Raw genomic sequence first — 10,916 nt, 5'->3', positions numbered from 1 at the left:
CTGTAAATGTGAATGACATCATCGGTGTGGATCGAAAGCAAACAATGATCATTCTGGCTGAATGTAAAGGATAGACAAACCAATGAGCGAACAACCAGCATCTGGATTATGTCAGAATAATAGAGGTTGGCATCTATCTATTTCCAGAAAATTGAATAAACAAAGCATTAAAATGATGTTCTGTTTTGTTAGTATTACAGGGAGCATGGCTGTAAACTAAAACCCAATGAGATAAAAACAACAACACTACCATACAAGAACAAATTGTGGAATGGCCACAGAGCAGATTCATGATGAATCAGGAAAGATGATAGGCCGAGCTCAGTGTTACCGCCAGGATTTTTTAAGTGGCAGTAGGTCAACACACGATGTCAACTCTGCAGTTCTGGTTCTGCCTGTCTTCATTCTGTCATGTACTACAGGTGTGTTATTTTAAAAATGTATTCTGCTCAGACTTATTAAACTTAAAAATGTAAACTCAGTTTAGACATAGGGCCACAATTCTGTAAATCTATGCTCATTATATAAACATGACATTGCATGACATCATAAGTGTCCACGATCTTTTAAAACTCTGATCTTTGGAGTTCATTCTTTTTATTTGCTAAAGGCCTCAAAACTTGACGAGGATTACCAGACATTACTAAGCCGACTTCACATTACCAAGCATTCAGTATCTTATTAGATAATTTGCGCCAAGCCCAGCGGGTTGACACACAAGCCGACTGTAGTGGAGGGTACTGTTGGTACTGACGCAGAGGTGAAACTCCTGGAGAGCTCAACTAATGATTCCTTGCTAGAATTCCATTTAAGGCCTTAGCTGTAGTATAAATAAAAGGCATAATATTGTCAATTAAGTTGCTTTCCATGTCCGATAAAATACAGAGATTTTCCAAACATAAAACAGCAAATATTTCATTTCTCTTTATTACACACAAATAGCGTGCTGACAAATGTATAACCAAATGCCTCGTGGATGAAAGGCAGGAAACCTAGCAGCTGCCCTTGGGCTGTATGCGACTGTGGAGGCTTTCACTACAGAGAGAAATGGGCAAAACTGTGTAAAAAAAAATAGAATCTAACATTTACTACAGACAACAAGGCAACAAAGGAATGGTCTCTTTTAGGTAGCTATGCTTCTTTTTATCCCGAGAATACCGAGTTGCTTTGAGTAGGCGGGAAAAACAACAACAACATAATAATTATCCGAAAATAATTATTAGAAAACAACATCAGCGCCAACATAACAACAAAGCAGTTCCTCTTTCCTCCTCCCACTGAAAGCTCATTGTCCAAGCTTGGATACTACAGTAGTCTTTGAAAAAGAAAAAAAAAGACAGCCAGAAGGACATTTTCATAGTTTTTTCACCAACAACAGTGAGGCTAAAAAGCTACTGCAGCTCTTAATTTTCCAGCACTGACCCACTGATACTCAAAAGTCAAATTAGTCTCAAATTAAACAATCTTATAATCATCTTTTCATTCTCACTTAGAGCTTTAGACATGTAACGCTATAGTCATGTGTGGACTCAGTAGCAGCCAATGCTATTTAAATTCAGAGGAGCAAAGACTTTGATCAACAAACACAACTGGTCCAAAACCGGGTGAGATTTCTTTTCTGCAATCACAAGGATTCAAACAATGCAGCAAGTTGGCAATTAAGAGCTTGGGGAACTTTATCCTCTAAACTTCATAACCAGTTCAACATATTTGTGTTTCTGACTTCCATTTGTGTACTCCACTGATCCAAGCAGGAAGCCTCTAGAATGCTCTGAGGCCTGAAAACAGAGGCAGCTTGTGAGCATTAACTATCCTAGCATAGCAGTGTGATATGCACTCTGTGGCCATGTGAGACCTTGATTAAAGTGTCTCTGCAGCTACTACCTCTCAACCACACTGACCCTCTCTCCTGTATTTCCTCTATTACAACTTAGGTTACCATCACAAGGTTTGTTTACTTTGTTGCTTATTTAATTATTCGCCTTCTGGACCCTTTAGAGACCTTGTGAATAAATAGCCATGTGTCTATACAATGGTGGGCTTTAGGAATAAAAAAAAACAGAATGAAGAGACAAGAGGCCCAAAAATCCAAATTCAGCCAGACTGCAGATGGTTCAATACACATTTTCACACCCACTGGTGCTCAGATGGGCACAAATGCATCAGCTTGGTGAATAACACAGACGCCGTAGAGTGGCAACTGCATCAGCGAAGAATCATCATACAAGAATCATCATACTATCTGGCACTGCCTAAAAGGTTCTAATAATAACAACGCTTTTGGTCAATGGAACCAACAAAAAATAGGTTTAAAGTCAAGACCCATCTGGACATCACCATGTCCAACTTACAATATAAAAGCTAATACTAGTCCTATCAAACTGGTACAAGGAAAACATGTTGCTCTAATGTGATCGTAACAGCTTAGCTCATTCCAATATCTCTAAGAGACCAGGCAATGGTGACAAGGCAGGTCAATGAATGTAGTAGGATCAGAACAGCCAGTACTGCAACATATGGCAAAGGCAGGTGTGGTTGTCCTTTAGGGAGGCAAAAAAAAAAAGTAATCCGCACAAGTGCTTTACGAATGGTGGGCCAATAAACAATAGTTGGTTTCCTAGCTACCGGTGAATTTAACTGGTGGTGATAATATACTTTGAATCTTTGGCAAGTTTCCCATGAAACCCATTATATATTTAATCTCACTCAGCTTTAAAATGCTGGAATCTGGCCTAGTTTTGTTTAAGAGAAACGAGTGATTCTTTATAAAAAATTATCATTTCAAAACTGTGCATCCAAAGTACAGATTTTTAAAAAAAGCATTTAAGTGTTTTTAATGAAGTTCTTGTAAAGACAGACTTTACTCTTCCAGAACCATTCAATGTTTGATTCCACCATGTGTTGCCAGCAAACAAAAAAAGCAAAGCAAGTTCAAAGAAAGTTTAACATATCAAAAGACCAGTGGCCTCAACTGCCTAGTTCAATAAAAATCCATTTGTATATTTGGTGGCAGCTGTAAAGTACGACACTCAATGGCTGTGAAGTAAATAAGGAGCTAATAACTGCTACTGCACTGCATTACCATTGTGGGTTTTATGTCATTTGTACAACATCAAACTGGGGTGAACTGTATAATCATTTGCTGACAGATTACTGGTTGATTATAGGTTAATTTCTACCAGTTGGTAATGTAATTCAAGGTGACAAATTGACCAATAAATTCAATATGGTTTTCTACATTGTGCCTCCACAGACAGCCTCCAGTCTCCTCCTCCTCCTGCCATTATCCTCCTGTGCCACAGCAGGGCCATTAGCATGACACAAAATTTAACAAACAAACTAAATTCACTGCTCTACCGATGACAAAAACTTTAGATTCAGTGTGGGGCAGTTAAAAGTAAAAGAAACTGGACTAGTCGACCACATCCTCCTTACACGAGGTCTGAAGAAGCACAGTACTGCACACAGGCTGGATTCTTTGTCTCCGCTGGTGAGGGATGAGGGCCCACCCACTGCAATCAAACGTGAATCCTTCAGCTGCGTCTGTTCTCAGCCCCTCACTAAATCAACAGTCTATTTCTAGTGGTAGCGCTGTGGCTTTGTCCCTGTGTGTGCGTGCGTGCATGTGGCTGCACTGCTACCATGTGCACACAAATGAAATGACCATTAATGATCACGGAAACGGAGCCAGGAGAGACAATGACCTGGATCTGAGGCATCTGTCTAATGAGCACAACCAAAAAGACGAGACGAAGAGTGTGGTGTGAAGACAAAGACAAAATAGCCGAATTTCAACACTTTTGTGTTGAGCAAACTGCGAGCGATCGAACATGTTCTGCGTCTGTGTAGACTATATTTATCAACTTGATACACATGACTGGGACGAATGTGGAAAAGCAGATATACTCTAGTAAAGGGTGTGGATAGTGTCAGCTGAACATCTGATAACGCCTGGCTGCTTTTTCCTTCACTGAATACAATCATAATATTAATAAGCCTGAGTGCAATAATAAATACAAATATTTTAAAAATACCAAATCATTACAATCATTACCAACTTGATTTCAAATCGATTAATACTAAAATGCAAATAAAATACAGTTTAGTCGAAATTCAAGCGATTGTTGTTAAGTACATAGTATAAATTGTCAATCAATTCAATTCCTGAGCATGGCACCGTCCCCACACACTGCTCCCCGGGCGTTTATAAGCTTCCCACTGTTCACTTTGGTGATGGGTTAAAAACAGAGGTCACATTTCATTGTGTGCTGTGTCACAATGACAAATAATTCACTTTCTTCTTATCTAACTTTATCTGAATCTAGTTTAGACAAAGTTTAACTTGGAATCAGAACAATCCTGAAGAACAGAGATGGCGACCTGAATACAGGTCAGAACGTTGAGTGGATTCAAAAGGAGCATCGTCCTTTTACTGTGTGTCAACTTGAAAACATCTCTCTGCTGTCAGCATATCACAACAATGAAATTAAGGTCTTCCAAATAATATTTTAAAAAACTTGGGAGTCAGGAAAAATCAGGAATAAATCTTGAAGCTGAAAGTATCTCTCTTTCCATCTACCAAGCGGCTTCAATGATGGACATTGTGAAATTAACTCACTTCAGACCACTTTGGTAAATCGTGGATTTTTTTAGGAGTGCATTGGAAAAATACTTTGTACTCAGTAGCAGCATACACAGACCCCACTCCCCATGTCAAAAAAAATAAATATGATGCAAAACAAAGAGAAACTTCTGTCCATCTGTTTCTCTGAGGAAGCTCAGCCTTGCATGCAGAAAGCGACACTCTTTGTGCTAGTGGGATTAACAGTGAGGGCCTCAAATCTCTTACTGTCAGAGATGCCTTGCCGTTGGAACAAACCCAAAAAAGGGCTGTCAATCAAGACGGGGGCCCTGAACACTCGAAACCAGCCTCGTCATTATTTACTTGGTTACTTTATGTATGACTATGACCAAAATTAAAAGCAGAACGAGGAAGGATTTGCTTTAGACAAGGAAATACAAAAATTTAAGCATACATGCTAACACTTAGCATTCACAAAAAAACTTCAAGACCTTCAGACCCAGTAAAAGACAGAGTTGCGACAAAAGGGGTAAGTCAACGAGGGCTTGGTGTTACATTGGTGAGACATGAAGTCGCTCAAAACATCACCATGAATCAGTGACAACTAAAGCTTTTTTTGTATCAAATAACGTGGCTACAGAAGAAAAACATCTTTCCCTTAAATTACATTCTTTTCGTGACTCTCCACAAGCGCACACAGTCCAACAACCACAACATATAAATCTTAAAGCGTGCACTGTATTTGACTGTACACAAAAGAAAAAAAACATTCAAATTTAAGCATTATGTTTTCAGTTTTCCCAAGACATGAAGACGGCATGGATATCTTGGTTTAGTCTGTGTAATTCACTAGCATTACTGGTCGAGTTCCTACAGTATGTGGGACACTGGGCAAAATGTCTTAGTCAGTGTTTGAACTTCTCACTGTGGATTAAATATTAACCTAGAGAACATGGCAGAGATAAACTCCCATCAACAGACGTTTATCAGACTCTGAAGTTATAGTTTCAATGACATCTGCATTACTTTTAACAGTCAAGTGTGCAATACAATGTAAAATGGCATATTTATTACACTATTACAACAAATGATGTTAGTTACTGAGGCTCTCTCATCTGTTTCTGGTGCAGCCTTTGTCAGCATTAATCTCTCAGCCTGACAATAGTAACGCAGGTCGACCTCCTCCTCTACAGCTAACTGTGTGTCGCTGGTTGAATCGGTTCACGTTCATGGCGCCTGGTGCACATTAGCAGCCTGGGACTGTATGACATGGTCTGACATAGCAGCAGGAGGTGGAGGTTTAATGGGGCTCCTGTAAACAGGGTTGGAGGGGCGGGGGGGTACAAAAGGCTCTGCCGCTGTCCCCATGTCATGTTACAGGGGTACAATGGGACTGATAGACCAAAGATGAAAAGGGGAGAGAGCTCAGGATTGGAATTCCTCTCAGGGAGGGTGGAAATAAAAAGTGGTGAGGAAAGTATGGTGGATGTTTAAAGTGAACAGCCTGGCACCGAGAAAGTAGCCCTAAATGTGGACAATTGAACAAATTCTAAAATTATACAGATTTGTACTGGTAGCTGGGCTATATGTCCACTTTTACATTACATGTCCTATTACAAGATCTAAAGTAAGACTATATTGTTTTTATGGATATTCAGAATATTAGCCTTTTTTTAAAAAAGAGTTAAAAAAACAACTCCTCATTCGCCCCAGGAGTGTGGAGTGTGTGAGACAGAGGGAGATGATAGGCAGAGTCGAGCATCAGTGCCTCTGTTTTAGACTGTTCTGTTATATTTGCTAAAATAAAATTGCTTAAAGTGCACTCTTGACTTTTGTCTCTTTATGCAGTAGGCAGCATTACTATATGTTAACCATAAAAGTATTTTACCGTTATATTCCCAAAACAATAGCTGATGGGAAGCACTTTTTCAAAAACATAATTTGATTTTATTTTAGTGAATTTACATTGAATGTATTTCATGTACAACTGCATTTCTTGAAAATTCCATCCCTATGTAATTTGCTAGCATAAAAATATGTAGATGTGTATTGCATATCAAATATTGAGATCTGTTTTTTGGACAATATTTACAAACCCTAATTTGTACCATCTTTTAATTTAGTCGTGGTTTTTAAAAGATCATATAGAGCGCTGTGGATGCCAGATATCACGATAAACAATGGGCCTGAGGAAGTGTGAAATCCCTCCTCCCAACAGCTCCCCACAGTCTCATTTACAATAGCCTGGTAGCCATGCTTCACAGGACTTTGATCCAAGGAGTCACTTTAAAGGTTCGACTGAAATGCAGGCTTAAATGCAGCTCTCTCTTCAAAAAAAACACAACTGATTAGTGTTGTAACTCACAACTTTTGAGAAAACAAAAAAACCTTAAAGCTTGAATATCTGGAAATTCCTACATAAACTAATTATCTCTCATTCTCATTTTGCCCTACATGTTAGGTTTTCTTTAATTTAACAAAGCACAGATTTTACATTATAATGTGGAGCACCATCTATTCTGGACATAGGGTTTGCATATATTGTGTATTGCCATCCACAGGCCAGACCCCAATGGAACTTGTACTAGCGTTCACAACAGGCTCAACCTTTTGTAATCTACCTGTGCTCAGATTCCAGCAGCTCATAGCTTCAAAACATTTGTAAAGCGAGTAGGCCAACGATGAATAACATGCAAATAACAGCACAGCTGCCTACACAGAAAGTGCAGTCAACCCCACACAATAGGATGAATGTAAAGCTCTTCCCACTTAGGCCCTTAGTAAGACTGTTTTTCAAGAGCACCATGTTCTACAATGAAAGTGACATGTCCAAGGGCAAGAATTAATAACCACTGGTCACAAAGTCTGCAGGTCACAAGAGAATAGCTCTAATTTGAGATTACAGCCTGGCAAATATTGGGAGAAAAACATGTGGTCTCTGGCCATTAACAGCAGTAAAAATCCAGAAAAGGGAAAAAGATTAAAGGAATTGATGTAAAGCAATCTTTATAACAATTCCCCTGCCAGATTATTAAAACATGGTAATGCAAACAGAAAGCCTGTAGGTACCTTGGTAAAAACACACTGTCATTCAACACTGTCCTAAAACAAAGCTGAAAACCCAGTGGAAGAACACGTTGAGGTCATTCTGAAATTCATTTTGCTGAATTCCCATATCGTCTACTTGTTCCAGATCCTCAGCTCTCTGGTGACCACTGCAAATTAATGCGTGAGGTCTCACGGTGTCAGCACATAAGAAAGAACCGGGCCTGTTTGAAAGGCAGTGTGGGTTTCAGGGTTTGGTTACACCAGAGGGAGACACAAGCATATGGAGCACAGAGATGGGGTTGTTACTGCGAGATTTGCTCCTGGGACACAAACAGAAGGAAGGAACTGTTGCCCATATCCGTGCTTCAGCCTGACGTGTCAGCCAAGTCAGCAGTAAACCAATGTACCTGATAAGCTAGTTAATCACAATTATGGATACATGCTTTTACAGACTACCACCCGACTCTTAACAACACTGTTTGATCAATGCTGGCTCTCTGGATCCTAAAGCAAATACACAAACCATAGTATGAAACAGAGCAGGTGGCATTCAGCAAACCTGCTCCCACCTGTCAGTCAAGTTGCTCAAGATGAGTGGGGGATGTGGAGAGGACAAGTACAACAGGGCTTTTCGAAGGACTGAGCAGAGTGAAATGCTTAGGGGCATTTCCTCTGTCTGCCTTAACACTCGTGGCTCATAGCTTTACATATAAGCAGAAATGAGTGGGGGAGGGGAGCAGAAACTTGCTCAAACAGGCACTGTTGTTGGCTAGCAGAAGTTAACTAACTGCCTTCGGCCACAGGCCCAAATAACAAGGGAAGAAAACCGTCTATAAAAGAACTCCAACCACCAACTCGTCATATGTATTCACATATTGCTGCAACATGCATATATCTAACTGTAGTGTGCTGGTATGAGGCAGGATGTCGAATGAAATACACCATCAGTGTTGCATAAGGAAGAAATGACAAGTCTCAGAGGAGTGACTGTTAAATTTAGTAAATAAAGCTGCCAAGACCATCAAACTTCACAATCACAAGGATCATCTGTCAGATTCTTCTTCAACTTGGCTATTTTGACCAACTGAGTTAAAGACCCATATTTGACTGAAAGCCTTACAGCCACCCCATCAGCTGTTTTTAAGTCCCACCCCTCTTGTGGTTTCCGGTTAGTAACAGGCCACCCAATCATTAAGCTGGCTTCTGCTGCGCTGGGACAAAAACAAAACTACCTGTTCATACTGTTCCCTGAGAGCACACAGCATGGAGCAGAAATATGGTGATACAGGCTATTTTTAGAGTCTGCCTGTCAGGTTAAAAAACAAATTAACTGTTAAAGAGTTAATGCTGTGGCAACAAAAGCTTAAACAACACCGTTGGCTAAAAGTTCAAGCAAATCACAGTGTAAAAGAACTGCAGGATCCACCATGACATCTGCTGTAACTGTTTCACATACAGCAGCCACACTCATGGCCTTGTCCAACATCAGAAAAACAAGACACTATAAGCTGTGTAAAAAGGTTAAAGTTGGTCGTACATGTGTTTTTCTCCTGCAGATATTAAAGTACAGTGAGACAGACACACAGATCAGGTGGCCATTTTGATGTTGAAATTAAGCAGCAGAGCAGCCAGCTCAGCAGCGTTACAAGGTAACATTTTAAGAAGCAGACCAAATGAAACACAGCCACAAACAACTCCCCGGTAAAGCTACGAACCAAAGCTAATTGGAACAAGTTTTTATGTACGATCAAACAACGCCAACATTTTTTATAGCAGAGCAGAACAAAAGACAGCAGCATTTTCAGGTGACGTTAGCCTTACGTTATGTAAACAAGCTCCAGTAGCAACGTGTAAAGAGATTGTTTTGACCACAGTGCCCTGGAAAAAACAACAGGCTGAATAGAGAGAAACTACACTGACAATTGATTTCTTGAAATGGTCAGCCGTTGACAGTGTCGCTGGCGTTGGAAGACAGTGTAAAACGAGGACAGCGTTGGGGTTTGTTCGGATGTTGCAGTAATTTTCAAAAATAGATCATGACCAAGTAGGCTAACGTCAATTTGGTTTTAAATGGTAAAAATACAGATCGAGGGTGTTTGATGTAAATAGAGGTGTCCAAATAAGCGAAAGAAGGTTCGCTGAAATAGGAATAGCTAACACTTGGCTCTGCTAGCAAAATGTTGTTTACACAAAAACACCAGTCATTCACAATGAAAGCTCTATGTCTGAAGGTTAGCAACACAAACGGGCAGCTTCAATAAATAGGATTTGCTCATACCATGTACACACACTCAAGCACACATACACAGCAGCACATATTCAACTATAATGCGATTAACAGAGACTTGTTTATGTCAGAAAGGATACAGTTTCACCACATCGGTATCCATTCGCCTTTTACCCGGACTTGGAGACGACATTTTTAATGCTATTTCCACTCGCAGAACACCAGTAAGTAAACTGAAAGGCTATTAGCCTTCCGGAAACGCTAGAAAGACTAGCAAACGGTATTATCCGAAAGTTAACATTTGCCTTCAGAAATGTTCACAGCAAAACGTCCTCGCAGTTGAGTGTCTCCCTGTCCTGGTGAGTGAGTGGCTGAGTTAAGGTTAGGTCTATACAGCTCAAAGGCTCTCAGCGTTCTGACTGTGCTTGTGACAAGCTAGGATCCCTCCGCGTGCGACGTCAAAACAATGCGACGAAACGTCACCACAAATGGCAACCCCGTGTAGTTTATTTAGTCAAAATTATACCTATCGTTTGGTATTACTATGTAACTGTGTTGTCTTTGTATATTGCACCATTTGTACATTTTTCCTTCCATCTAATCTATCTTCGTTTGTCCTTTCTTGTGCCCTAGTTTTTTTTACTAGGTACACGAATAAAAGTTCTGCCTCATAATGTAATTCCTTTTTATTTTATACACTTTAAAGGACAGAAATCAAAGGACAAGGTAAGATTGGAATGCTGAAAAAATCTGCGACAGTTAACAAAATGTAGAATCATTGGGTGGCAGTGATGAGAAAAAGCCCCAGTAACAACTATGAAAATAGTAATAATATTCAATTCACATGGCAAAAGATGGCCCAGACACAAATTAAGGATTTGGGCAACCAAAAAGGCCCAGGAAAGAAAATACATATGAAGCCACTGTTATACTAACCTCCTACATGTCTTCCCTCAACACTCTTATGGTTTCCCTTTCTTCTAGGAGTATCACATTTACATTTACATTTAGTACACCCACTGTACTTCTTCAGTATACATTCAAACTATCTCTATTTTA

At 39.8% G+C, this 10,916-nt stretch overlaps 1 protein-coding gene across 1 annotated transcript in view; it reads right to left on the bottom strand.

Moving 5' to 3' along the window:
• Nucleotides 1-10,498, bottom strand: part of ube2h (ubiquitin-conjugating enzyme E2H (UBC8 homolog, yeast)) — a 20,303-nt gene extending 9,805 nt beyond the window's left edge. The window contains exon 1 of the mRNA XM_017034578.2: nt 9,998-10,498. Coding sequence (XP_016890067.1) covers nt 9,998-10,050 — 53 coding nt within the window. The 5' untranslated portion in view covers nt 10,051-10,498. The remainder of the gene's footprint in view (nt 1-9,997) is intronic.
• Between the last annotated feature and the right edge of the window lie 418 nt (nt 10,499-10,916).

Source organism: Cynoglossus semilaevis, chromosome 8 (genome assembly GCF_000523025.1).
Source record: "Cynoglossus semilaevis isolate Cse_v1.0 chromosome 8, Cse_v1.0, whole genome shotgun sequence".
NCBI lineage: Eukaryota > Metazoa > Chordata > Actinopteri > Pleuronectiformes > Cynoglossidae > Cynoglossus > Cynoglossus semilaevis.
This window is presented reverse-complemented; position numbering and strand designations above follow the sequence as displayed.